The sequence below is a fragment of the Pongo pygmaeus genome, chromosome 23, assembly GCF_028885625.2.
Source record: "Pongo pygmaeus isolate AG05252 chromosome 23, NHGRI_mPonPyg2-v2.0_pri, whole genome shotgun sequence".
NCBI lineage: Eukaryota > Metazoa > Chordata > Mammalia > Primates > Hominidae > Pongo > Pongo pygmaeus.
This window is the reverse complement of record NC_085931.1, coordinates 41,991,587-42,019,556: the sequence shown is the minus strand read 5'-3', so window position 1 is coordinate 42,019,556 and position 27,970 is coordinate 41,991,587. Positions and strand designations below refer to the sequence as shown.

At 57.9% G+C, this 27,970-nt stretch overlaps 1 protein-coding gene across 7 annotated transcripts; it reads right to left on the bottom strand.

Moving 5' to 3' along the window:
• Window positions 1-31: 31 nt before the first annotated feature.
• SMTN (smoothelin) lies at window positions 32-23,315 on the bottom strand. Of its 7 annotated transcripts, XM_054470361.2 has the most exons (21): window positions 21,588-21,684; window positions 21,281-21,411; window positions 16,493-16,641; window positions 16,018-16,111; window positions 15,847-15,925; window positions 15,655-15,752; window positions 14,601-14,921; window positions 14,440-14,512; window positions 13,741-13,812; window positions 13,138-13,659; window positions 12,773-12,945; window positions 10,741-10,833; window positions 9,164-9,316; window positions 9,010-9,085; window positions 7,719-7,883; window positions 7,560-7,622; window positions 7,282-7,351; window positions 5,768-5,941; window positions 5,453-5,570; window positions 4,783-4,934; window positions 32-340 (listed from the first exon to the last, which is right to left on the bottom strand). In XM_054470361.2, the coding sequence occupies exons 1-21, from the start codon at window positions 21,667-21,669 to the stop codon at window positions 190-192; spliced, it is 3,009 nt and encodes a 1,002-aa protein (XP_054326336.1). In that variant the 5' UTR covers window positions 21,670-21,684; the 3' UTR covers window positions 32-189. The 7 variants fall into 7 exon arrangements, with proteins under 7 accessions (XP_054326336.1, XP_054326332.1, XP_054326334.1 ...); XM_054470357.2 differs by lacking the exons at window positions 10,741-10,833; window positions 21,588-21,684 and adding an exon at window positions 23,139-23,297; XM_054470358.2 differs by lacking the exons at window positions 32-340; window positions 10,741-10,833; window positions 21,588-21,684 and adding exons at window positions 3,633-3,796; window positions 23,139-23,315.
• Window positions 23,316-27,970: the final 4,655 nt, after the last annotated feature.

The following is a 27,970-nucleotide window of genomic DNA, read 5'->3' as shown; positions in this document are numbered from 1 at the left end:
CATCCCCAGGAGACGCAGAGAGGAGTCAGGATCGTTGAAAACCAATAATTTATCAAAACGCTGCGTGTGTATGTGGGGGGGAGGGTGTCGCAACAGACAGGGCAGCGGTGGGCGGACGCACAGGGAGGGGACGGTGCCCGGAGAGTGGGGGCGGCAGCTTGCCACTGGCTGGCCATGCGGGCGGGGAGGCTAGACATTCTTGCCGCGTAGGCGCAGTTCGTGGCGTCGCAGGTGGTTGTAGAGCGACTGCACATAGGTGAAGACACACTTGGGGTCAGGCTTCTTGCCCATGATCATCATGTCCTCCACCTCCACCAGGGGCACACAGTCCACCAGCATCCTGCAGGGAGGGGGCACGGGGTTGGATGTCATTGCCGGCCCCGCCTCTTGTGGCGCCCCTCTACCCCAAGGTCTTTTTTATTGCCGCATTGCCTGCTGGTCTTTCATAAACTCCAGACAGGGAAAAGCCTTCCAAGAAGGCAGGAAGCCCCTGGCTTCATCCACCCAAGCCTGGAGGCATCCCTCGGGGCGAAGTAGCAGAGCTAGGCAGGTGGAGGCGGAGATGGCAGAAGAGAGCCCCATCCCAGTCAGGCAGGTCCTGGGTCTGCTTCCTCCAACCCTGGGGAGGTGCTGGCTCCAAACCCTGCCCATGTTCTCCCTGGAGACCGCCTTCTGCTCACCCTCACTGGCACACTCCAGTTGGTAGAAGCCTCTCAGCTCGGCCTTTGCACCCAGATGGGCTTCATCACTGGCCAATCTTTATCTATGGACAGGTCTCACTCTAGTGACCCTGTCGTCCACCGATGATTGTCTGCTAGCTGCCTGATCTGGTGCTTCCTGTTGAGAGGCCCAGGGACCCCTATTCTTTGACAGGGGGTGGGGATAACCCTGCTGCTGGAGATGGAGGCCAGGGAACATGTGGGCAGCAGAGGGGTTCTCTAACCCTTATCACCTGCCTTGGGTAGAGCAGGGGAGGCAGATGAGGATCCCAGCCAATACCAATGGACCATCTATGCCATGCTTGCGGGGGGTGGGGGGAACCACCCTTCTGGCCATCCTTCAGAATGCTAGCTGCCCTTCACAGATAAGGAAACTGAGTCACAGAGCAGAGGAGCCATTTGTTTCAAGCCCCACGGCTTAGTAAGTGCAGGCTAGGCCGCATGGGACCCAGGCACCCAGTTCTGGGTGTTGGCAAAGCCTTTTCCCCACTCTGGAGTGAGTGGGTTGTGCCTATTAAGCAACTGACAGCTCCCAGAGCTCTGAAGCTGGAGTCTGCTCTCTGGCTCCTTTTCCCCTGTCCCTCAACCCCCAGAGCAAGACCTCTTCTGCCTTGATCCCTGTTTGCTTTCTCCTATCTGCCATACCTGGCACATAGCAAGCATTCAATGTTGCTGAATGAGTTTCCTGTGGCGGGGAAGGTATAATGGCAACAATTGCTCCTTATTCTCAAGAACCTGAGAACCCAAGACCACCTCCCATCTTGTGCCCTTATGGAGAAACTCAGAACTGTCGTAGGGCTGGGCCTACCCCCAGCTCACCTGGACTCCTTCAGAGAAGAAACCTGGGAGGCAGAACACCGAATACCTCTGTTTCAGTCCAGACTGTATCCCTAACCAGTTGTGGGTGCTAGATAAGGCCCTTTTCTATGACTCAGTTTCCCCCTCTTTAGAACAGGACAGTTATTCCCTATCTCATTTGAGACCTTACAAGAATTTAGGATGAGTGAGAGGGTTCTGGGTCTGCCGCTGATGTGCCACGTGCCCCTAGGGTCATCCCTATCCCAGACTGGGCTTGTTTCCCGAGCTGTACCATGATGCAAAGGCAGCCTCTCTCTGAAGCTTCTTCCAGCTGTGGCTATCGTCCCGGGGATCCCGACCTCCCTCTCCAACCTGGTGCTCCCTCCCGCCCCACTCCCTTCCCTGGAGACCTTATAAAGCCATTGTTTACACTGGGGCTCAGGGCTCAGGGCTCAGGGCTCAGGCTGCCCCAGTGACAGGCCAAACACCAGGCAACTTGAGCAACAGCACGGCTGAGTCACACTTTCCAACTGGATCAGGGCTGGGCTGGGCCCTTCTCCCTCCAAGCTGGCTTGCTGGGCAGCAGCTCCTAAGTCCATATATGATCTGGAGATAGCACCAAGCCCATCCTCCACTCATCTGCACTCCTCTGAGTGTGTGTGTGCACATGTGGACTGCCCCCCACAATGGCTCCAGGCCCTGAGGGGCATCTGAGTGTGCCCCTACCTGTCACTGACTCACATTCCTTCAGCCAATCCCCTTGCTCCTTCTGGGTCTCTATTTTTAATCCTCTCTACAAAATGGGCGGGAACGCAGTGATGGGGCAAGGAAAACAGCCACTAAGTGGGGAGTCTGGAGTCTCAGTTTCTGGCCCCAGCTCTGACCTAACCATCTTCCCTCTCCCTCCCACCCCCAGGACAGTCTTAGCCCACCTCTCTCTCTGAGCTCCTTGTCTGTAATGGGGTAGTTAGTTTAGGATCTGAATTCTTTACTTTGGTACTGAGGTGAGGTGACCAGAGAGGAAATGCCACAGCTGGCTTAGGATCCAGAGACCCCAGCCAGAAACATCTTCCTGTTGAACTGGTCCTGCTCCTGAGCTCCCCACTTTGGAGTATGGCACCACCAACTCCCCAGTGCCCACACAGGAGCCTGGTAGACTTCTTGGCCTTCCCTCTCCCTCTCCAAACCAGATCTATTAGGAAGCCTGTCTCTCTAGCTCTTAAGCTATTCCAGCCATCTAGTCCATCCCATCTCTCATCCAAGCCTCATCCAAGGAAGGTCCTAGAATGCTATATCCATCCCTTCTCTGTTTGGAAACCCTTTATAACTCCTGTTGTCCTCAGGAGGAAGGTCAAACTTTTTTTTGTTTGTTTATTTTTGAGATGGAGTCTCGCTCTGTCACCCAGGCTGGAGTGCAGTGGCATGATTTCGGCTCATTGCAACCTTCGCCTCCTGGGTTCAAGTGATTCTCCTGCCTCAGCCTCCTGAGTAGCTAGGATTACAGGTGTGCGCCACATGCCCGGCTAATTTTTGTATTTTTAGTAGAGATGGGGTTTCACCATGTTGGTCAGGCTGGTCTCGAACTCCTGACCTCGTGATCTGCCCACCTCGGCCTCCCAGAGTGCTGGGATTACAGGCATGAGCCACCGTGCTTGGCCTGAAGGCCAAACTTCTAACTGTGGCCCCCTCCTCCCTCATATCCAGACTCAAGTTTCTTCCCTTCCTGATGTGCTGTGCTCTCCAGCTCTCTTGCCCTGCTAAGCCTAGGCTGATCCCTCTGCCTGGAACTCCCTCTCCCTCCTTTAGCCTGAACTTGTTCAGATCCCAGCTTAGTTTGCACTTTTTTTCAGATGGGGGGCCCAGACCTGCAGCCTGGGTCAGGCACCTCCCCTGGGCTTCCCCCATCACAGTGCTGCTCACCTGGGTCATCACTGCCCATTTAGAATGGTCTCGCCTGCTGGGCCCTGAACTGCCAGAAGACAGGGCTATGTCTGGCTCCTCTGGCTTGACTAAATGCCCCCCTTACTTCCCCCACCCGCCTCCCTGGACCCTCTCTGGCCTTGCTGAGCAGATTCTGGTGAAACGGGGCAGGTGGGAGAGGCGGCGTTTCTCACCGTGGGGCCCCGAGCAGGGGTTAGGACTTTTTGGTTTTTACCAGCCCCTTCTGGACCAGACAGCGGTAGAACTCCTGGATGTACGTGTACACGCACTTCCAGTCAGGCTCTCGAAGCCGCACCATGTCCTCTGTATCCAGGAGCTGCGGGCAGTCCGCATGGGTCCTGGGGAGGGTAGGGGGCCGGGAAGGGGTGGGGGATGGGGGCAGGAGGCCGGGGCCCCGGGTGGGGAAGAGAGGGAAGAGGCAGAGAAGAGAGAGGGGAGGAAACAGAGACACACACACATACACACACACACAGAGACATGAGTTCAATTACGATTCCAGTGCTGCAGTCTGCCAGCCCCCCGCATGCCGCCTCCCCACTGTGGACGTGCCGCTCACTACCCATCACTAATGGTGTGCAATGCAGACAGGGGTGGGGGCCAAACCAGTCACAGGTGCAGAGAACTCTAGGGGCAAGCGGGAACGCGGGGTGGGGGCAATGGCGTTGGCACCAAGGTTGGAGAGGAGGGCTGTGCCCCGGGGAGAGGGGGTGAGGGAGGCGTGAGAGGAGGTGGGGGGAGGAGGAAGAGGAGAAGGAGGAGGAGAAAGAAATTTGAGGGAAACCAGAAAGAGAAGGGGAAAGAAGGGAAGACAGATGGAGAAGGGTGCTGAGGGTGAGGTGAGCAGACGGGGCAACGATTCCAAAGTGGAGGGCTTGCTGAGGTCCTATATAAGCCTCTGGCAGCACTATATAGGCTGGGCGGGCACGGTGCCCGGGCCAGGAGCCTCCTTTTGGAATCTCCAGCCGGGATCCCGTGGGAGCAGGAAGCTCTGGTGATAGTGGGAGGAGAGCAGGACAGAGAAAGGGAGAGAGAGGGAGAAGGGGGCAGAGGGAGGATGGAGGGGATATGGACAGGGCCACCTGGTAGGCTTTGGCCCAGGCTGGTAGGCCGGCCTGAGGCTCCTTCGTTCCGGCGGGCACCTGGCACGCTCAGCAGCGGGTGGGCGGGGATGGAGAAGGACGGGGACTCTCTGGGGAAGGGGGTCTCAGCCGCTGACTGACAATGTGGCTGGCCCGCTCCAGGGGTTCACAGGGCAACTGGGCCTGGTCCCGATGTCCAGCCCCAGATGTGCAGCAACATTAGCAGGGCCAGGGCCCACACTTACTCCGCAGATGAGAAGGCCACCTCGAAGTTCTGGCGTCGGTTCTGAGGGCTAAGCTGCCCATAGTCGAAGGCCTCAGGGAAGAAGTTGTGCACCAGGGCACAGAAGGCCATCCCATCACTCCAGCTGGAGGAGAAGTTCTGGATGTCGACGTGCTATAAGCCGTAGGAGGACTGGTCAGGACCCTGGGGGCAACTCCCCCCTGCTGTCTACCCCTCAGCATTCTGGTATTCCAGACCTAGGGCACTGGGCACAGAGAGGCCCTGTAGCTTGCACAATGAGTAAACAGTTGGAACATGAGCCTCCTCCAAGTCAGCCTGTCAACTCCCATATTTGCATTTTTGAGGGACAGAGCTACTGAGAGGCCCAGCGCCTCCCAGCTAAGGCTATGGTCATGCCTCATCACTCCTTCCCTCATTTAGAGAAATTGACTCAGGGCCTCCTACAGAGCAACACCCAAGAGGCCCTGTTACTTTATCACTGATTCTGGAATCTAGGGCTTGCCTTGTGTCCTCTTTGAGTCTCAGTTCCCTCACCCCAAGAGCCTTTCCATGTTCCCTGTGAGGCCACACAGTGGCGGGAAGTGTACTGGGGAATAGGAGCTCTGCTAAGAGGGAGGTGCTGAGCTGGGGTCTGGGGAGGCCTCCAGGCCCCGTGGCCTCCCGGGGCTCACCTCGTAGCCGCGAGTCTTGGCTCGGCACCAGTCCAGCAGCATCTGCTTGATGCTGTTGGCGTTGGGGACCCCGAAGCTGGTGGATCGCTGCACGGCTGCGCGGGGTCCGCCAGGGCTGCTGTAGGGGCAGTGACAGGACCAGGTCACACGACTATAAGGGGCATGCCTCTGTGGGCCCACCCAGTGGCTCCCAGGCCCCGCCTTCCATGACCTTCGGGCCTTTGCACCACAGATCTAGCCGCGCGGTCTTCCCGCCTCTGCCGGGCCAACTATCAAGCCCCGCCCCCCACTGCCCAGCCCACTTCTGCAGCTCACCCGGCCGCGCTCTCCTTCTCCAGCTTCTCAATCATGGCCTTGCGCGCCTGGGAGGCTGAGGTCTTGGGCAGACTCTGCGCCTTCATCAGCTCTTTCTTCTTCTCGGCCTGCCGTTTCTCGAGCGCCGCCAGGCTGCCGGCCCGTGGGCTGGCCTGGTCCTCGCGGTCAAAGATGCTAGGGGTTGGGGAGGAGCATGTTAGGCAGGGAGAGGAGGGCTGCTCCCCAGCCTGGGCCACCACTCGCGAGGAGGAGGGGGGGTCTTGTAGCACACTAGTATCTCCACTGCCACAAACGCCTGCCAGGGAGGGAGGCGTCCTCATCACACGCATTTTAGAGGAGTACACTGAGGCTCAAATGACAGCAAGGTTTTCAACAGGTTTCCGCCTCCCCCTCCCCCACCCACGAGGAGTTCTCTGAGAAGGGTCATTGTACCCTCAAGTTACAGGGGAGTTCAGCTTCTGGACACTATCCGATAATAAAAATGATGACTAGCATAATAATAGTAATAATAATAATTCATCTCTGTTGATCTTTTCCTGTGTGCCATTTTAAACTTCACAAGAGCAGGGAGGGGCCTTACCAATTCCACTAAAGGTGAGGAAACTGAGACCTCTGGCAGTAACTTGCCTAAGATTTCAGAGGACGTGATGGGCGGAACTAGAACTTGAACAACGTCTGTCTGACTCAGAGTCCCTGGACCCCTTTGGTTCTCATCCTGGATTCTGATCCTGTTCCTGCTTTCTGCCAGCCCCAACAGCCTCTGTTACATGGGGGTACCCTCCTTTCTCATGGGGCTAAGGTATAAAGGTGCTGTGTGACCTGGGACATGGTTTGCAGATCCTGGGAAGTGGCAGTGCCACCAGGCAGCTCAGTGTGGTAGGTAGGCCTCTGTAAGGGTTCAATGCTACTGCGGCCACTCAGAGATGTGAGCCCCTAAGCAACTCACTGGCCTCCCTGAGCATCCACCTCTCCTGTGCTGTGGTTGAGAATAAAATGAGGTCCCAAAGAGAGCAGGATCATTAACTCTCACTTTGCCCCTCCCTGGCTATAGACCTCTTACCTCCCAGCATCCCAGTCTACCCCTCTGTTTTATTTATTTATTTATTTATTTATTTATTATCTATCTATTTATTTTTGAGACTGAGTCTCGCTCTGTTGCCCAGACTGGAGTGCAGTGGAGCGATCTCGGCTCACTGCAACCTCCACCTCCCAGATTCAAGTGATTCTTGTGCCTCGGCCTCCCCAGTAGTTGGGATTACAGGTGCCTGCCACCACGCCCGGCTAATTTTTGTATTTTTAGGAGAGATGAGGTTTTACCATGTTGGCCAGGCTGGTCTCAAACTCCTGACCTCAAGTGATCCGCCTGCCTCGGCCTCCCAAAGTGCTAGGATTACAGGCAAGAGTCACTGTGCAAGAGTCACTGTGCCCAGCCCGCCACTCTGTAAACGGGTTTGCAGTTAGGTCCCCTGTGGCACTGACTCCTCTATGGTCAGGGATTGGGTGCTGGTGCTCACCTGCCCATCTTCTTGGATGAAGAGGAAGAGGAGAAGGTCTTGGTTTGCATCATGGTGCTGCCACTGCCATCTGCAAAAAAGGGGAAGGGGCACCAGGTGAGGGCCTGGGCTGGACATCAGGAGATGGGATGGGAGGCTGTATGGAGGGGTGGTGATAGCCGCAGGCAGAGAAGAGAAAGTGACGGCACAGTTGAAGACACAGAGAGAGAGCTCAAGGAAGAGCTGGAGGAGGTGGGCGGACAGGCAGGCAGGCACAGGGCGACGCCAGGTGGCCTTACTCTCCGAGCGCCTCACGAAACTCGACTCCACTGTGGTGGTGCGGGCCGTCCGTGTGCCATCATCTGCAGGGGCAGGGGATGAGAAGGATGTGAAAGGCATAGGGGGCTGGGGGAGGATGTATTCCCACCCTGAGCCCTGGGCCCCATTTGGCCCCTTACTGGAGTGGACGAGCCGCTCAGTCTTGGTAACAGTGCTGACAGCAGAGCCATCAGCTGCCCGCTGGCTGTGCCTCGTGGTGGTCTCAGTGGCTGTGTTGCCTCGCCCCTCCCCTGGCCGGCCCCGTGCCTCCTGCAGCCGCCGTTCCCGCTCCTTGTCCCGCTGGTCTGGGCAGGGGATGCCCCATGCATGCGCAAAAGGGCCACCAACACCCACACAGCACAGATGCACAGGTGCATGGGGCACACAAGATGGGGTGGAGGGTGGCTTGTTAGAAACATGAATGACACAGGTAACAAGGGCCTCTCTAGGAGAAGCTGGGGTGAGGGGACAGCCATAACTTGACAGGGAATGGAGTGTGCGAAGGGGTTGATGGACTCAGGCAGAAACTAGAGAATATGGAATAGCTGAACTCAAAGGGGTATGGATCCAAAAAGGGTTTCTATAGGAATGAGTAGCTAAGTCAGGAGGGGTATCTAGATCTAGTGAGGGGGTAGCTGAGTCCAAGGAAGGAGAAGCTGAGTGAGGAAGTAGCTGGGTGGGCCATCAGCGGGTCTTTGGTTGGAGGAGAAGAGCAGCTGGAGGCAGGAATATTTAGATCCAGGAAGGGAGCAATTGATGGGATCTGAGAAGCAATCTGATCCAGGGGAAGAGTAGCTGGGAGAGAAGCTAGTGAAGGGGGTAAACTGGGCTTAAAATAGAAGTAGGTGGGTAGAGATAGAGACTGGGGTGGCCATCAGTGGGCCCTGGCAGAAGCAGCTAGATTCAGAGAAGGAGTAATTGAGAGTGTTTGAGAGGAGAAGCAATTGAACCCAGAATCTAAGGGAATGAATAGATGTGTCCAGGGAAGAACTATCTGGGGGAGGAAGTAGCTGTGTCCAGGAAAAGGGAAGCTGGATGGGGCAGAGGCTAAGATGGCAACCAACGGACTTCAGGGAGAGAGAAGCAGCAGGGAGAAGGAGTATCTGGATTCAGGGAAGGAGTCGTTGACAGTGCTTTGAGAGGCAACTGGATCCAAGGAGAGAGTAGCTGCGGGAGGGAGTATCTGGGTCTAGGAAGGAGAAGAGAAGCTGGTTGGGGAGAATAACTGGGGTCACCAGCGGGAGAGAAGGAGCTAGGGAAGGAGAAGCTGGATCCAGCGGGGAATAGCCAAGGGAACTGCTGGGTCTAGAGAAGGAGAAGCTGGGTAGGGCAGTTATTAAGCTGGGGTGTCCACAAATGGACCCCAGAGTATGAGGGGAGCAGCTGGGGAATGGGGCAGCTGGATCTAGGGTAGGGCAACTGGCTCTCTACCTCTCTTCCTTTGTCGGAGCTCACGAAGTGCGGCCCGGATGAGCTTCCGCTCTTCAAAGTCCGTGCTCTGATCCAGCTGCATATAGAGCCCGTCATTGCCTACCTGGTGCCTGCTGACCTCTGCCAACCCCCAGCCCACTGGATCTGGCCATACCATCTTGTCCAAGACTCCTTCATCCTCAATAGTCATCAGTTCCTCAGCGCTCAGAGGGCTCCGCCCCTCTGGTGCTTTGTTCACTCGGGTCTGCTCAGCCCCATTGGCCGCTTCCACTGCTGCAGCGAGAGGCTCTGCTGGCTCTGGTTCCATCTGCAGGGTGGGGAGACGGCATGGACTTTAAGCAGGGGTATGGGTGAAACTCATCATGTCTCCAGTGGATAGGGGAGCAGATCCTAGGGTTGCTGGCACGCCTTGGAAATAACCACTAGCCTGCCAGCCTGCCTGCCCAAAGATGGCCATGTCAGCGTCAGTCAGGGAAGAGGCACTGAAAGTCTTGTAGGGCTTCCCACATACCCAGAATTGTATTAATACAATGGATAGTGATAATGATGATGATTTCCAGTCCATAGTAAGTGTTGTATAAGCACTAGGGATTTTACTGTCCCTATTTAACAGAAGGGAAGGCCGGGCGCAGTGGCTCATGCCTGTAATCTCAACAGTTTGGAAGGCCGAGGGGGGAGGGATCACTTGTTGCCAGCAGTTTGAGACCAACCTGGGTAACATAGCGAGACCGCATCTCTACAAAAACAAAAATAAAAAATTAGCTAGGCATGGTGGTGTGCACCTGTAGTCCCACCTACTCAGAAAGCTGAGGTAGGAGGATTACTGGAGCCCAGGAGTTAGAGGCTGCAGAGAGCTATGATCACGCAACTGCACTCCAGCCTGGGCAACAGAGTAAGACCGTGTCGCAAACAAAACAAGACCAGAAAAAAAAAAAAAAAAACCAGAAGGGAAAACTGAGGCTCAGGGCAGCTAACTGACTTGCCCACAGTCTCTCTCTAAGTGTGATGCATCCTGGGATCTGAGCTGAAGGCAGCCTAACTCCTGAACCTCAGTTCATTTTGCTGCTTTGTTCCCAGCCCCCTCCCAGGCAGGCTCTGCTCTGTGCTGCCAGTTCCCAAGGCCTAGGTCCTCCTGGGCCAGTGCCCAGGCAGCACATGTTGCCCCCCATCCGCCTGCCACCTTGCCAAGAGGGCTGGCCCGGGGCCTGTAGGCTCCTGACCAGGTGTCTGACTGGGGCTGCCCTGAGCCAAGACCTCTATGAAGCTCTCCTCTGTACCACCTCCCCCTGCCTCGCCCCTGCTGGAAACCATCCTCTAAGGAGTCTCTAGCCCTGCAGCCCTCCCAGGGCATCTCCCTAGCCCCTTGAAGACAAGGCCCCAAGCCAACTATTATGGCCCTTCCTCTCCTGGCAGGGCCTCTCTGTCTGCTATAAGGGTAAGGAGAGCCGAGGTGGCAGCTGTTTCAGGGAGGCTTGGTCTCGCCAGGGTGCAGGGCGCGGGGAGCTGGGGGCTGGGGCCTGGGTCATGCCAGGGGCTGCCAAGGCAGCTGCCACGCATGCCTCAGGGCTGGAGCCTGGCACCCTCTTGCCCTAGTCTTAGAGCACTAGTGCCCCAGTCCCCTGTCAAGATAGGTAAACTGAGGCTCAGAGAAGGTGGTGACATACCTAAAGTCATAGAGGAGGCAGAACCTGGCTCAAAACTACCCCCTCCCACCAACCCAGAAGGACTTACGAGACTAGTGCTGCGGGTGGTGCCGGTGGAGGAGCGGCGGCGGGTGCTGAAGGCAGGTGGGTGGGCCACGGGGGTCCCAGCATCCTCGGCAGCCTGGAAGAGGGCCTCGGGGTCGGCGGCAGCCAGGAGCAGCTCGCTGGGCTCCAGCTCAGGCTCAAGGCCGGACACAAGTGGGACCCCCAGCCGTAGGCTCAGCACCTCCACCTGCCTGCTCAGTGCATCCAGCCGCCGGCTCAGTGCTGCTCTCTCTGCCCGCAGCTCTTCAGCTGCCCGGGCCACCGGCTCCACGGTGGCTACAGCTACCTCGGCTGCCTGGGTCACTGCCACCCGGCCTGCTTCAGCCACCGCCCGCAGCTCCTCCAGTGCCCGGCCCAACTGCTCCTCAAGGGCTGCAGCCAGCTCAGGCCCAGGCCCTGGTACCCCCGGCATGGTGCTGGTGGGGACTCTATGGGGGGTAATGGTGGGGCCGTGGCAGGGGCTGCTGCCTCTGGCTGACAGTGTCTGAGTCTTTGCAGCTGGTCTGAGGGCAAAGGCAAGGGCAGCAGGCCTGCCCCGCCCCTGCCTCCCAGCCCGCCACCAGCCAGCTGGAGCTGCAGCCCAAATTGAAACCTATTCTGGGCTCCTCCGTGGAAGGGGCAGTGGGGGAGGGGGGGCCAGCCCAAGCAGGCAGATCGCCAGGCCTGGCTCTAGCCCTACAGAAATCATAGGCCTGCAGCACAGTAAGACTGCATGGATTCTGAAGATCACTGAGATCAGGGTCCCATGTCTCACAGGTGGGGAAACTGAGGCAGGGAACAGGGAATGGACCTGGCTGAGCCACCGTGTACAATAGCTGTGAGAATCAGTCTGCTGGACTCCACAGCCTGTACTCCTTTACCCTTTACCCTAACTCCAGCTGTTTTAGACAGCTGGAACAGATGGTGGAAATGGAGGCACAGGGAGGCAGGACTTTGAGTGATCTGCTACAAAAAGTGTCTTGGTCTTACATAAATGCCCTCTGGCCTGCCCATGGTGCTCACGTCCAACCACAGACTTTGAGCAAGCACATTATGGGCACAGCACCTGTCCCCTTTGGTTCCAGATGGGTAAACTGAGGCAAGTTGGTGGTGTCAGACCCAGGTCTCACTGTGGCACCTCCCATCCACCTCAAGCGCCTCAGCTGGTCCCCCCACCCCACTCCACACAATCCCTTGTCAGAGGGCAGCTGGATCCTGCTTTTTTGGAAAGGAAGGGTGCTTGATTTCCCTCACTCTCTCCCTGTCTCCCCTGAGAAGGCCCAAAGCTGGCTCTAGCCATCTCACCTCAGCCAAAGTCCCGTTCAGTCCCTGGCTTAGCACAGAGGGCATTACCTGGGCAGCCGGGTGGCCCGCTTGGGGATCCCTTTCCCGGCTGAGCTCCCGGCTAGTGGATCCTGGGCTTGGGAATGAATAATGGAAGGGTGCTGCGTATTCAGTTCCCAAGGCACCTGCTAGACTGCTGCCTCACCTGATTGGCGCCCCCTTGCCTGTCTGTCCCCCATCAGAGCTTCTGCCCAACCCCCACAGGGAGGTTGACGTAGATGCTAATCACTAATCTCCAATCTCCTAATGGGCCAGGCTGATCTTGGATGAGCAGATGAGCTGCTCTACACCTCGGGGCTGATGTCCAGTGTGGGTTGGCGCAGGGGCACTGGGGCTGCCACAGGAAGAGGGGAGCAAGCCCTTACCACCCTCTCTGAGCCTCAGTTTCTCCATCTGTTCACCAGGAATGAACCAACCAATTTCGGACTAAGGATCAGAGATCAGCATCCAGGAAGCTTAACGCCAGTACAGAGTAAGCTTCCAACACACTTAGGGACTGATATGCTAGGGTCAGGCCTTAGCTCTGCCACCGACTGGCTGTGGTCTGTGAGCAGCCACCTTCCCTCTCTGGGCCTCGGTTTCTCTGTGTGTGCAGTAGGGGAGGAGCAGAGGAACCCTGCTAGCCCTACACCCTGAAGCAGTGTATGTGAGGCTGACGGATGGTGAGGCTGGTGGGGTGAGGAGGGGCTCACCTTGATGCTGCAGCCTCCTCGGCTACTGGGGGGGGCATGGCTGAAGCTGGTGACGTGAGTGACACTCCCCAGCCGAGCCAGGGTCCCAGGGCTGTTGACACGGGTGATGGTGCTCTTGCCTCCACTACTGGTGCTGAGTAGGGTCGGGGGCGCCCGCAGCCCCAGTGTCAGTTCTGAGTGGGGAGAAAGGCGGCTGTCAGGAGGATCAGGTGGAGTGAGGGCAGTGCCAGACAAGGTTGATAGTGCCCTCGCTCCCAGCACACCCTTTGGAGACACCCTGAGCCCTGGCCGCAGCACCTGTCCTGTATGCAGAGGTGCGGTTGCAGGCACTCATCCCCATTGGGGAGGCAGTGAGGGGCGCCTACCTGCCCTCTGGTTGCCTGTGGGCAGCAGCACCCGGCCTGTGGAGGCCTGGCCACGGCCGTCCTTGATCTCGATGGTGAATGTGGTCTTCATACCGCCCCCTGGCTCGGCAGTGCCGACGGCCACGGGCAGCGGGGCACCAGGCTCCTCTGAACGTGCCACAGGCCCCCCTGCTCTGTTTTCAAGGGGCCTAGCAGCCAAGCCCCGCCCCCTGGGGCCCTCCTCCTGGGGGCAGCTTCGAAGCTGGGCCAGGGGCTGGGCTCCTCCTCGTTGCTCCTTGCTGAACCGGGAGGAGGTATCACTGGGGCCCCGAGAGGAGGAGCCGCTGGAGGAGGAGGCAGGGGTGGTGCTGGTGAGGGAGGGGCCCAGGAGCCTTGCGGGGGTCAGGGGACTTAGGGCAGCCCGGGGCGTGCCATCCTGGAGCCTAGCAGCCATAGGAGAATCAGATGTGAACTTGTGGACACGGTCCCGCACAGAGCCAGCCCGCTGGAACGAGGAAGGTCCGCTGGCAAGGGGGGTGGACTCTAGAAGGAACAGGAGGGCTGTCAGCGACTGGGTGGGACAGGGTCTGCCCAGATCCTAGGCAGGGTGAGAATAGGTAGTACCTCGGTTCTGGGCTGGTTGGCGGGGGCTGAGCACCGACAGGGAGCGTTGGCAGGGTCGGGGTCCAGCCACGTCTGGCAGGTTGGGGAGGGGGTGATGGCCATGTGGGGAAAGAGAAAAGACAGGGGATAGTGGGCGTCCACCTCTCATAATCCTCTCCTCTACACCTCCCTAGCCTCCCACCCTTTCCTATACTCAACCCCCACCCCACCTCTCCATCCCCTCCTGGATCTCCCACACTCCGGCATCCCCACTCGGCTGCATCTCTCCTACAGGCACCTCCTTCTCGTCCCACACTGACCCTAGGATGATTTGGACACTCCTGGGGGCCAGGCGAGGCTTAGGCTGGAGGAAGGGTGCCCAGATCCTTCCTGCAGATGGGGAGGGGGGACAGCCCTCCTGGCCAGTGCTGCCCACAGCTCCAGCTGGGAGATGGGTGGACTCCCTTATTGGGGAGAAGAATGTGCCTGAGGCCCGTTGCCTTTCAAGGCTGCAGGGGAGGCCTCTAGCCATGGGGGTGGAGGGGGAGGCTGGCCTAGCTGAGGGCGGGGACACTTCAGGGGTGGGGTGCAGTATCAGGGACTGCGTGGACCTGAGGAAGCTGGAGCTGCCAGGCACAAGAGCCCATTCTCTAGGCAGGGAAAGGGAGGCGGGAGGAGGGGAAGGCAGATGCCTGTGACTACCCCTGCTGGGACCCTCACCTGCTCTCTTGGTGTCAGAGGGGCCTCTGGTGGGGCTCTGGGCAGCCGGGGTCTCTTTGGGGCCAGACAGAAGCTGCAAGGGAGAAGAACAGGGCCTGAGCAAGGCCTGACTCCCAGACCTGCTCACTTGCCTGGCATCCCTGCCCCTCGTCCAGACTCACCTTGTTGACCACCTGGCCCTCAGTGCTGGGGAGCGCTGGAGACTCCTGAGGCTCAGGGCTGGTGGTCTTGGGTGGGCTGGGGGGTGGCTCTGCGCTGCCTGGAACCTCAGCTGTAAGGCACTGGGCCTCGGCAGTCTCCAATGGAGGCTCAGGAGAGGCAGGGGTGGGTGAACTGCTGGGTGAGGCAGGTGAGCTGGATGTGCTCCCAGGTGGGGCTCGCAGCAGGAGTGTCACTGTGGTCACATCCTGGCTGGTGCCTTCAGGGGTGGGGGTTGGCTTTGAGACCTCTACCTGCTGTTCCTGTTCCTCTCGCTCTGGCACCTGTAAGGGACCCACAGGATGCAACCAAGGCTCCCTAGGCCTTGAGCGCCACCCCCACCACTGAGGGCCAGGCTGGCAAGTGCCCAGGGCAGGGCATGCAAAGCAGAGTGGTAGGGCATGGCTTCCTGTAGGCACACCTGTGCAAGCACTGGCACTGGCATGCTAAGGGCAGTCTCTGATCCCCACTTCCCAATCTCTTGGCACTACCTAGCCAAAGGGGTTCAGAGAGGACCAGGTCCTGATGTCAGTGGGTGGGTATGGCAGGAGACCTACTGGGGACGGGAGCCTTAATAGATCCCTGGAGTGGAGGTTCCTGACTCCTGGCCTTAGCCTGGTTCATCTGGAGTGGGAGCGGGGTCCCGCCAGGACCGTGGACCCAGCGGCCTCTGCTGGCCACTTAGGGAACCTGCATGGCCTGACCTCTCACCCACACTCTCTGGAAAATAGAGAGTGAACTGTGAGCCAGCTGGGGTCTCACATGCAGGCCCCATAAGCCAAGGTAAAGATGTGGGCTGTGTGGAGGGTGAGGGGCAGCCCTGGGACGGGTTGAAGCAGGGGAGGTGCCAGGGCCAGATTTGCATTTCTGGGAGATCCCTCTGTCTGCTAAATAGAGGCTGGATGGCAGGGGTGGGCCCCTTACAGTCAAATACCAGCCTAGCAAAGACACGCAGGCACTCTGTGCTACTGGCATCCGTGGGCACAGGACACTGGGCCACCCTCCCACTCTCCTTACCTCACACTGTTCCAGCCTGTGTGCCGCTCGCCCCTTGCTGTCCTCTCTTGAGCCACTGTTGGGACGCCCGCCGCACAACCTCCCAGCCAAGGTGGCAGCTGGAAGGGAAGGAGCAAGTGGCAGGTGAGTGGTGGGGAGGTGCTGTGGACAACAGACAGCAGGGCAGGGGTGGGGCCGGGACAGGCCACATACCCTCAATCTCCTGAGCCCGTACACGGCGGATGGCAGCTCGGATCAGCTTGCGCTCCTCATACTCACCAGCGCTTCGCAACTATGGGTGAGAGACAGGCCGCGGGTGTTGGGCTGTGGAGTCCAGGTCTTCACCTGCCCTGCCCCCATCCCCTGCCCCAGCCTGGGCCTCACCAGTGCAGTCAATTCTTCCACATCGTTCATGGACTCCAGCTGCCCTGCCAGCCGTGCCAGGGCAGCCCGCTGCTCAGCTTCCCGCTGCCGAGAGCTGCAGAGACATCATGACTGTAACCACTACTGCCACGGCCAGGTCGTGGAGGATGTGGGCTAAGGGTAGGAGCCAGAACAGAGTACCCAGAACCTTGGCAGAAGGGCATGTGGCTGTGCACACCCTCTGACTGCACACTAATACTCATATGCCCATGGACGTGGGCACTAATACCACACACTCAGCACGGCCGCGACACCACAATCAGTACGTGTTCCATGCCCACAAACATCCCTGTTTTTCCAGAAGCGTATGTGGACATACTGCCATTGGCACATGCAGTCCACAGATACACTTGTGCGCACGCCTGCCTGCACACATGAGCTGAGCCGGGGCTCACACTCACCCTCTCACCCGCATGTTCCACCCCCCGCTACTCACTGCAGCCAGTTCTCCTTGTTGTCCTGCCGCTCGGCACGGAAACGCTTGGATGCCAGGGCCTCCTCCTCACGCTCCAGCTCCTGCCGCTGCAGTTCCCGGATGGCTGAGCGGATGCGCCGCCGCTCTGCCAGATCCGCTGTGACCTCCAGCTGCAGTGGGGGCGAGGGGCAGGTCATTTTGGCTGCCAGGGGCGGAGGGCTGGCACCAGCTGCCCACGGCTCTGCCTGGGGCACAATGTGTGGCCTGTGTCCACTCCCTATGTCCCAAGCTCTTCACGTGCCTGCCTGCCCACGCAGGGTCCTGGGGGTAGACCCAGCCCACTGTTTCAGGGATCTTGGGTAGCCCACTTTGCATTGTGGTTCACAGAGCACACGACTGTGAGTGGACAGCCAGAAACCGCCCACCTATGCCAGGTGCCAAGCCAGGCACTCCTTTCTACAACTCGATTCCTGCCCCTCAGAGCCCAGATCCCCAAAAGCCAGGGAGCTATTGCAGGAGGAGGAGGGAGGCCACCCTGTGGGCCACTAACATGGTCCCTAGAGGGAAAGGTGACAGCTGAAGTCCACCCTCTGAGCAAGGGAGGCTCCCATGGTCTAGTCACCAAACACCACAGCCCAGCTGGGGGTTGACTGCTTCATCTACAGATGGGGAAACTGAGGGCAGGTGCTCAGGAGTCCTGCCTGGCTGAGGGCTATTGTCCCCACTGCATTGGCCTAGCCCTAGCCACCATCGAAGAAGCCAGGGTGCAGAGTGGGAGGACCAATCCCCCAGACATATAAGGTGGCTGGCACTAGGGGCCACCCCAGGGCCTTAGGGAGGGCATCCCTGGGTGACAGGTGCTTCTACCAGGTTCTCAGCCCCTCAGGTCCTGGGAAATTGGGGGTGACTGGTCTAACCAGGTTAAGGAAAGAACACCTTCTCTGGAGTGAGTCAGCCAATCCTGTTGCCTCCCCCACACCTCCACCATGTAGAGCCACCTGCTACATACAGATCCTCTGTGGCTCAAGGAAGAGAGGACTGGCCCAGGGTTCCCCTGGAAGATAGTGGCAGAGATAAGCCTCCAGTGTGGGTCTGATAACCAGAAGGGAGCCAGTAAAGGTGGGGTGATTTCCTCTGTCCCCACCCCCCAAATCATTCAGGGATAGGGCCAAAGAACCCTCTATCATCTCCCTTTTTAGCGCCCCCCATCATTCGTTTCTGCTTAGCGGGAAGGCCAGGTGGCAAGGGTGGGGATGGGATGGAGATAGCTTTCAGCAGGGAGTGTGGGCTGGCCCAACTCAACCATGAGCCAGCTTGTCCTAGTCTGAAGAGAGCAGGGAGAGTCTTGGGGGAAGAGCCCTCCAGGCTCCACATTCCTGAGGAATTATGAGAAGGCCCCCTGAAACTCAGGCCAGAGCCCCTAGTTGGTTCCAGCCGTAGTCCAATCCTGGCTAGGTGATCAAGAGCATATCCCTTAAACTCTCTGTGTCTTGGTTTTTTCATTTGCCAGTGGGTGGGGTTGGGAACAGTGACTCGGGCTGTCCTGTACATAGCTGCAGTTGCAATAAGCATCACCTCCATACTTGGTTCTAGCCAGTCAGGAGGAGGGAGAGAGACGAGGGGGCAAATGGGAAGGGCAAGATACCCGAGGCATCAGTAACATTTATGGAGAGCCTGTGAGTCGAACACTGTGCTGAGCCCCCTACTTGTCCTAAGCCCACAAAAACCCTAGATACTGTTATTCCCATTGGACAGATGAGGAGATTGAAGTCCAGGGAGGAGATGTGATTTGCTCATGGTCAAATGACCTGAGCCAGGATTTGAACCCAGGTCTCTCTGACTCCAGGGCCTGCCCTAGACTGAAGATACCTCTGCTATTGGGGTCTGTTTGTCATGGTAAGGACCTCAGGGATCCTGTGTTGGAGGCCCCTCTAGCCTGGACTAGAGATGCTCTGAGGCCTAAAGAGACCTTATAGCAGAGGCGGGGGGAATGAGGCTCACTCCCCAGCCCCCGGTCCTGGCTGTGTCTCAGGCCTAGAACCTTCTGTGGTACATTTGGAGGCTGGGGGCCAGAGGGGACAGAGGGTCCGGCCCCTTCTGTAAAGAGGGTAAAGAGGCCCAGAGGGGCAAGGGCTAGCCTTTTGTCTCCTAGATCCCCATTCTCAGTGCTCTGGGCTCGAAGATGGGGTCCTTGTCTCTGACAAAAGCCTGATGTAGGAACTTGGCCACCTCTACAACACAACCCCGGGAGCTTCAGTGTCCCCATCTGGAAAATGGAAGCCTCCCTTTGATCCCCCAAAGTGGGTGGGCAAGGCTGGAGACAACCTCATTCCACTGGTCACCCTCTGGCACGACCCTTCCCTTTGGGCCTGGAGGCAAAGGTTGGACCACAGTGTCTCCTCTGTGTGTCCCGAGTTCCACCCTCCCAGGCCCCACCGTTGTGTAAGGAGGGAGCTGCGGGAGGGAGGGAAGGAAGTACAAAGCGCCATTGTCTACCAAGGGGGAAGGGGAAGGGGATGGGGCGGTTTCCGAAACTGCCCAGTGAAATTCTCCCGGGAGGAAAGAGGGTGCTTCCTCCCCCTGAGGGGCCGGCTCTCCGTGTACTCTCTGCCCTCGCTGTTGGGAACGCCTGGCAGGCCCTGAGGTCTCACTGGGCCTCAGTCTCCCCAACAGCACAACGGAGGGGGCTCTCCAGGCATTCAGTCCCAGCTCCCCCAGTTGCCCATGCGGGTCCCGCCGGCGGTGGAGCGAAGCCTCGCCAGGGGGCGCTGAAGGCCCGCAGGCTCTGCGACCGCCCTCCCTCGCAGGGCACCGCCCTCGCCTCGCCCACCCGGCCTCGCGCTAGGCGCCGAAGGGGTAGCCAGGTAGGAAGACACCCGCTACCGCCTCCTTCAGTGTCCCGATCTAAAGGGAAGAAATCAAGGTCCCCAGGACACCCAGCTGAGTGGCGGAGGTCGAACTCGAACTCGGGACCGAGGCGGAGGGCGTCCCGGCGCGTGGTGGAGGGGCACGCGGCGTGCAAGTCCCCAGGCGTCCCCATTCCTCCCATCCGCGGCCCAATCCTCAAGAATGTGCGGGAGCCGGGGCCGGAAGCGACTGCCAGCGTCCCCAAATCGGTCAGACGCCGGGGCGCAGGGCGGGCGGAGCGGGCCCAGCTTTTCCTTATAAGGCCCGGCCCCGCGGGGAGGAGCCCGGCTCGGGACGCCCCCGTTCTTGCCACGAGGCCAGCGGGGGCCGGGCCGGCGCGCGGGGCGCAGTAATGGCGGTCGCCGGGTGCTGGAGGAGCCGCTCCCGGGGTCGGAAAGACTTCGAGCGGCACCGATCCCGACACCGGGGCAGGTTCTCATCTGTCCTTTCCCAGAGATTCAACCACTGCTCCAGCTTCTCTCCGAAACTCTTTTCCAGCGCCTCCCGAGCCTCGCATGAGAGAGGGAGGTGGCGGCTGAAGAACCTTGAGCCTGCCTGTGGACACCTTGAGATGAGGATGCGCGGGAACCTGGCCTCGCATTCCCTCTTTTTGGACTGCGCTGCCTCTACGACCCCCACTGGGACTTGGACTTCCTGAGGGGAGGTCGAACTGACTGGTGGGCACCTTTGGAAACCCAACCCCATCCCCTCCAGGCTGCACACATCCTGCGGTGATAGTGGAGAGGCAGACACCCAGAGAGTCTAATGCACTGGTCCGAGAACAACAGGCAGAGTGCCTTGGGGAGGTCATGGCAGCAGCTGGGCACTGCTCAGTGGCTGGGCTACGCTGGTTGGTTCCAGCCTCTGCCTGCAGGGGAAGGTATGAGAGTGGGGTGGGTCACTTGTCTTCTAGGTAAGGTAAATCTTTAATTTACCCCCATGGACAAGGGTCAGGGACTGGGGAGATGGAGCTCCTCTGGCCCCTCCAGGTCAGGCTGCCTGGCCTTGGGGATTGGGGGAGGAGCCCTGCCCCACTGGGTTGCCCTACAGCCTCTCTGTGCATGGGGGTAGACAGGGCTCTCAGGAAGAGGAACAAGAAAGGGAATGGAGTGGGCTCATATTTCCTCCACCTGAGATCTGGGTCCATGCCTCATTCTGTCCCCATGCCAACTCTAGGACCTAGAGCTTGTGTGCACACACATCTCCCTCCCTCCCTCCATTTTACAGGTAGAGGAACTGAGACTCAAGAGTAGAAAAATGAGATGGGAAGCCACAGAATCCACAAGGGCCGCAAAGCCTGTCTCTCTCTTATGGCCTTGTCCGGCCTTGACTTTCCCAGGACTCTGGTTCCCCGTGGCCCACTATGGGGCTGGGATTTTGGCACAGCTCCTTCTTAGATGGGTGTCCTTGAGCAGGTGATTTCAACTCTTTTGAGTCGCAGTGCCCAGGCTTTCAGAGCTGCTGTGATTATTCTGTGACATGGTATGCCCGGTACCCAGCCTGCCCCCTGCCAGGCCTTGGCATTATTAATCATTGCTGCTACCATTATCACTGGGCCAGCTTCCAGGGGTGGGCACTGCCCCAGCTATTGCTCTGGAGAGGCATATCCAGCCTCCCCACACCTGTGGCTGCATATGGGCGAGTCCACAGCAGTTACTGTTTAAACAGGTGGTGGCTGTGGAGGGTTGGGAGGGACTAGGCTTCAGCGCCAGGCATGGACAGGCACATGCCACAACGGCCTCTGCATCAGCCACATGGAACTGGCCTACCCCTGTTCCCATGTCCCCCTCCTCCTGACCTTTCCCCCACCACTTCTTCCTGTCAGCTGAGAGGTACCCTGGATTGACCCTGCCTCTCTGGCTTGGCTTTCCTGTCCCCACAGTGGGTGATGGGGCCACTTACCAGCTTCCGAAGGGCTCCCTCATCCAGCCCAGCTAAGGCCTCGTCCGCCATCTCGCTGGCCCCTAGCTCCGTCGGTTCCTTTCTGGTGAGATCCCCAGTGCCTGTGGCACCTGTCACCAGCTCAGAGAATTCTGCAGGGGACAGACATGAATCGGGCATGCTGGGGCTTCTAGAAACCACAGGCACTTAGGCTCTGTGCCTTACTTTCCCTCTCTAACCTAGGAGCGTCCATTACTGTCCCATCCTGTAATGTGGCTCCTGGCTGGAAGTTGCCCTCTGCCCTAGGGTGGTTTGCTGGAAAACTCACCAAACCCAGGGTAGGGGATCTCTGGTTCCAGCCCTGCCAGCTTGGCCGCCAGTCTGCTGTGTGGCCTGGGATGGACTCTCATCCTGTCTAAACCTCAAACAGGGAGGGCAGGGACCTGGATTGAGAAGCCAGGGCCCGGCAAGACCCACCCAAGCTGTGCTCACCACCAGGGGGTGCACTCCAGTCTCCAGTTTCCTGCCCCACCCACCCATCCCCAGGGCCTACCCAGCCCCCACCCACTCGGCAGGCTCAGCTCCTGGCTGTGGGCTGAACCCGTAGTTCTTGCTGCCACCACCACTGTCATTCCCCCAGGTATAGGAAGGTACACTGTGTCTTCCGATTCTTGGAGCCAGCTCTGCTGTCCAGACCTCCTGAAGCCAGGTGTCCAGGCACCCAGCACCTCCTGCCAATTCATACAGAATTCAATTCCCCACCTGGAAGGGCTTTCAGAAGCTGACCTGCCCAACCTCTGGATTTCAGGCAAACTGAGAGGATTGGAGAGGGCCAAGGATTTGTCACTGAGCAAGGAGGAAGCCAAAGAGTTAGAGGGCAGAGAAGGATGTAATCAAAATCTTCGTCATCTCCGGCTTCCGAAGCTCCCTTCCAAAGTGCCCTCAAGGGCCTGGAACACTCTCAGTGACAGAGGCAAGAGCCCCATCTTGCCCCAGTGCTGCCCATCAAAATGGATCCCTAGATCCTGGCCCAGCCTCCCAGGGCAGATCTCTCCTTCCTCCTGTAGACCCAACTAATGTCTGTCTGGAATTTGAGGGGCCCTGGTCTGGCACGCTGTGGATGCTTAGTTAATGTATGGTGACTGACTAATGCGTGGCCCCAGGCTTGCCCCCCACCTCCTGTTGATTCATCTTTCAATCATCCCTTCCCTCTCTTCAGAACAGTCACTTGGGAAGTCACCCCATATGGTGCATGGGTGGGAGGTGAGGGTTACCACTCCACACAGTTGGGGTGTGTGGGTCCCAGCCTGTTCAAGTCACTGCTTGCTCCTCCTCCAATCCTGGTAGGCTCAGAGGTGTCAACCTCCCAATCTCTGCCTGTTAGGATCCTTGCCTCTTACCTAGTTACTCTGTCTGGGTTAAACCTCTTCAAGACTGTCCAGTGGTCACCAGCCTTAGGTTCTGCGGACATTATGATTCCCCCCATGTCTGTTCTTCTAAGGGCAGGTGTCCCTAATGCCTAATCTAGGACACCCATGGGACTATAAGAAGATCCCTGCCGCTGCCCTTCTCCAATCCCATGCCTCCCTGTCACACAGTCTGGGGTCGCCGGACATTGTGAGGGGCCTCAGGATTCTGTGGCAGCTTCCCCAGGGTTTCTGCCGCCACAGACTAGCGCCCCTGTGGGGCGTGGAGTCTCTTAGGAATCCGGGGTCGTCTTCCCCCAACAATCTCAGAACTTTATCCCATGGCTTAGAGCTCTCGTATGGGTGGGGGCTCCTAGATCTGGACGTTCCAGAACTCTTGTCTAGACATCCGGGTTCCACCCCCGGACACGTTGGGCCAGCACCAGGATCCCCCCCGAGGTCCGCACACCCACCTCTCAGTCCAGCCCACCCGTCCGGCGCAGGCTCGGCTTAGCTCTTTCGGGACCCGACAGATGGATTAGACACGCGCGGGCGGGAGGCGCCGCGACCCGGTGTCCCAGGCCCGCTCAGCAACCGTCCCCTGGATTCTGCGGAGAGCTGCCCGTCCAGCCGCGCCAGCAGCCCGGCTGGCCCCGCCCCGCTCCGACGCGCCAGCCAACCCTCGATTGGGTGCCTCCCACTCTCGTGCCCCATTGGGAAAATTCAATTTGACGGCCACGCCCCGAGAGGAAGGCCCCGCCCCTCGCGGGCCAGGGAGGTCGGAAATTGGAGTCTTGGGGTCGTCTGCCTCGGTGGCTTTAGCGAGTCGGGTGGGCATCGGCAGGGGGACGCAGGCTCTGCGCCAAGTCGGGGAGGGCGCCCCGAGCCGAGGTAAGTTTCCTGGGGTCGTAGGAGTCTCAGAGCCTTCAGGACAGCCCCTCTCCGCCCTCCTCTTTGTTCCTGAGACCACGTCCCCTCCCTCGACTCCACCCCTTTCTCGCGTCAGTGTTGAAGCTTGGCCGCCGTCCCTAGGCTGCTTTCGGGACACCTGGTCTGAGCCACCTCAGAGCAGGGACTGAGTGACTGGCAGCACCTTGACCCTGTGTTGGAGTGCCGGGACCATCTCAGGTGGAGCAGGATCAATCACACAGCACGCCTCCCCCAGCCCACACACCTTTGAACAGACATTGCCTTCTTGTAGCATGCTTCTACCTTCCAAGCCCTGAGAGTCTGCCTTTAGGAGCGCTGGAGTCCTAAATAGGGAATATGGAGTCCAGGCTGTCATTCAGCAAAAGGGGGAAATTGAGGCCCAGAGAGAGCTGACATATCCAAGACCAAGCAAGGAATCAGCCAGGGGACCCAGGAGGTCAGACCCACAAGGGAAAGCTATTCCATCTTCAGTGCCAGAGTCCCTAAAGCCGCCCTCGGGTCTCCATGGAGACCAAAGGGGGTGGAGTTGGGAGGATGGGGTCTGGAGTCCTGTCAAATAAAAACAATAACAAATCGTTTATTTTGTACTTGCCATGTACCAGGCATATAATGCCCATAACAAGCACATGAGACCATGACTATTGCCCCATTTTACAGATGAGGACAACAGCTGATAAGTAGTAAAGCTGTGATTCATACCCAGCACCTTCTGAGTCCAGACTCTGCTTTTAACCACTATAATGTGGGATTCTGGGGAGCTAGTTTCAGCCTGTTGCCCCAGAAGAGCCCCGGTTCAGGTCCTCTGTGACACCCCCCAGCCCCCATCTAAGGAAAGGCCCAGTCTCCACATTGAGAGTCTTTTCCATGTGTCATTTCATTTCATCCCCACCCCCCTGAGAAGTGGTCCCATTTTACACATCAGAAAACCAAGGCACGGACCAGGTGCGGTGGCTCATGCCTGTAATCCCAGCACTTTGGGATGCCAAGGCAGATGGATCACCCAAGGTCAGGAGTTCGAGACCAGCCCGGCCAACATGGCAAAAACCCCGTCTCTATTAAAAATGCAAAAATTAGCTGGGCAAGTGGCATGCACCTGTAATCCCAGCTACTTGGGAGGCTGAGGCAGTAGAATCACTTGAATCTGGAAGCAGAGGTTGCAGTGAGCCGAAATTGTGCCACTGCACTCCAGCCTAAGTGACAGAGCAAGATTCTGTCTCAAAAAAAGAAAAAAGAACATCAAGGCACAGAAGAAAGCGACTTGTCAATGCTACACAGCAGGAGAGGCAAACAGAGCTCACTTCAGAGGACATAGTTCAAGGTCCTAGGCCTTCTCTACCTGGGCGAGATGCCATGTTATTATCCAGAATGAGGGTCAGGCGCCCTCTAAGGCCAATTCTGAATACTTCAAAATTCGCGCGTCCCTTGGGACCTCCCCTTCATGCAGGGCACACCTAGGCCACCTCTGATTTTCAGGGCCTGCCTGAATGGCGGTCGCCAGCTCCAATGAATAGCCTGCTTTGTGCTAATGCCCTCCTTTCTCCCTGCCCTCTTGTAGGCTAGGAGGAATGGTACAGGTGAGTTCCTCCATGCTTGGATTTACCGTCTGGCACATGCGCTCACTAGTCCTTGACCCTATGGAAGGGATGTGTGGGTCCTGCCCCTTCAAGCCCTTAGTGCCTGGGTCCACCTCCAGACATACCCACCTGCTTCTGTCTTCCTCTCTGCAAGGGAGTGGGAGTGATCTAGAGATCAAAGGGCAGTCCAGTACAGTGCTAGGGAAGTTTACAGCTACAACCGAGGAAAGAGTAAACATCCCGTGACGAGGGCCCCAGCATTTGCTGAGCACCTGTTGCATATCAGACGTGGGGCTCCACTACTGCCAGGTGACCACTGTGCAAGATAGGTACACTCTGATTCAACAGAGGAAGCTGAAGCTCAGGGAGGTGAAGGCACCTTGGGCTAGTAAAGGCATTCAGACTAAAGTGGAATTCTGCCTGATGCTGAAGCCCCTTCCCTCCACTTTGCTGCCACTAGGATGGGGGAAGCTCTGGAAGACTTCTTAGGGAAGTGGCGTATAAACTGTGTCACACTTGTTGTTGTTTTTTTTTTTTTTGGAGACAGGGTCTTGCTGTGTCCCACAGGCTGGAGTGTAGTCACATGATCACAGCTCACCGTGGCCTCAAACTCCTGGCTCAAGCAATCCTCCCATCTCAGCCTCCCAAGAGGCTAGGACTACAGGCATACACCACCACGCCCAGCTAATTTTTAAAATTCACCCCACATAGAAGAGGGGGAAAGGCATGAAAGGGCATTTGTGGCAGAGGAACAGTGTGAGCAAAGACCAATAGTCTGGGAAAAGGAGGAGGATAGGCTGTGGGTGGAGCAGGAAATGTGGGTGGTTCTCTTTGCGAAGGATTCTGAATGCCAGGTGAGCAGGATGAATGTATCTTGTGGGCACCAGAGAGGCCTGGGCCTCAGCCTGCCCCCTGTAAAATGAGGTGATTAGACTGGTCTGCTTCAGGCCTTCCTAGGGCAAGGGGCTGTCACAGAAAGGGTCTACTCTAGGTTCTTCCAGGTTCAACCCTGGAAAGGCAGAATGGGAAGTGGCTGGAGCAGCTCAAAGGCTAGGGTAATATTTTGCTCCAGAGCCCAAGTCTGAGAATGACTATTTTACCAAGCTGTCTGTGTTGCATCCCTAAGTCACCCTGGCTAACCCTCCACCCAGTCAGGGTCCTGCACAGAAAGCCCAGGCCTTGGGTCAGGAGGCAAGAAGGGTGATGGGTGTCTTACCCCCGGCTCCACCCTAGGTAAGGGTTGGCCCTCTTGGAGCCTCAGCTTGCTCATATGCACAACGGAGGAGCTGTGCCTTGGGCTCTCTAAGCTCTCTAAGCCTCTCTCCCCAGGACAGCACCGTCATTCTGGAGACGGGAACAGCATTAGCAAAGGAACGAAAGTAGGATTGTGAGGACCTTGTTGGGCAACAGACAGGCAGGTGAGGCTGGAGAATGGAGTCCCTAGAGGTGGATGGTTCTTGTTGGGGTTGGCTGGATCCAAGGGGTATGACCTTCCTCCTTATGTGCAGAACTGGATGCGCCCTAGGTCATGGCCAGCAGCCCTCGGAGTGGGACTGAGGACCTGTTGGGAAACCAGTTTGGCAAGGCCATCATCTCCATGATGTCATCCAGCCGCTGTGTTCTCTGGGCAACAGTGCCAGGCAAACTTCTGGCCCTGCAGGAGGAGAAGGGGCCTCAGATGCCCACTGGGCAGCAATGAATTCCAGGAGACCCAGCCTCACAGACAGAGGAGAGGCAAGGGGCTGGAACAGGAAGGAGAGAGTTCTGGATGTGCCAGCCTGGACCTCTTTAGACTTCTGGGAGTCCCTGATGCCTGGGCGCAGGGAGTGGGGGTCTAGGCTCATGGTGGGACACTATGTAATTGCTACCTGATGGGTTGGACACGGGCTCCTGATCATGCTTATACTACATGTGTGGCAATTTTGTTTCCACTATGACCTTCACAGCTTGAGTCCCGTGAGGTAGGACCACCATTATACAGATAAGGAGACAGGCTCAGAACCCTCGTTCTTTTGTTGTTGTTTTTGTTTGTTTGTTTTGTTTTGTTTCTTGAGACAGAGTCTCACTCTGTCGCCCAGGCTGGAGTGGAGTGGCACAACCATGGCTCACTGCAGCCTCGACCTCCCAGGCTCACAGTGGGACTACAGACACGTGCCACCATGCCCGGCTAATTTTTTTATTTTTTGTAGAGACAAGGGTCTCCCTGTGTTGCCAGGGCTAGTCTCGAACTCCTGGGTTCAAGCAATCCACCTGCCTTGACCTTCCAAAGTGCTAGGATTACAGGCATGAGCCACTGCGCCCGGCCAGAACATTTGTTCTTAATCACCATATTCTACCATCCACCATTTGGAAGCTCCGCTTGGATGAAACCTGAGCACTGGGGAGACCTGGGCCTCAGTCTGCCCATCTGTAAAATGAGGGGGTTTGACTGGCCTCCTTCAGGCCCTCCTAGGGCAAAAAACTGTAACAAGAAGGGTCTAGATTCTTCCAGGTTCAGCCCTGGACCGGCAGAGTAGGGAGTATCTGGAGCAGCTCAGGGGCCAAGGGTATTTTGGCTCCAGAGTCCAGTCCGAGGATGAATATTTTACCAACCTGTCAGTGTGGGATCCCAGCAAACCCTTCTCTGTACTTCTGAACATAGCACCTGAATCTTGGCATCACAGAGTCCTAGATACCCACCTTATGGTTCAAATAGGTAACTGAGTCCCAGAGAGGACAAGCGACAGGCCTCAGGTAGTGTAGCAAATCAGGAGCAGAATGCAGCCATTCTGCATCCCAGATTCTCAACCTCCCAAAACTTT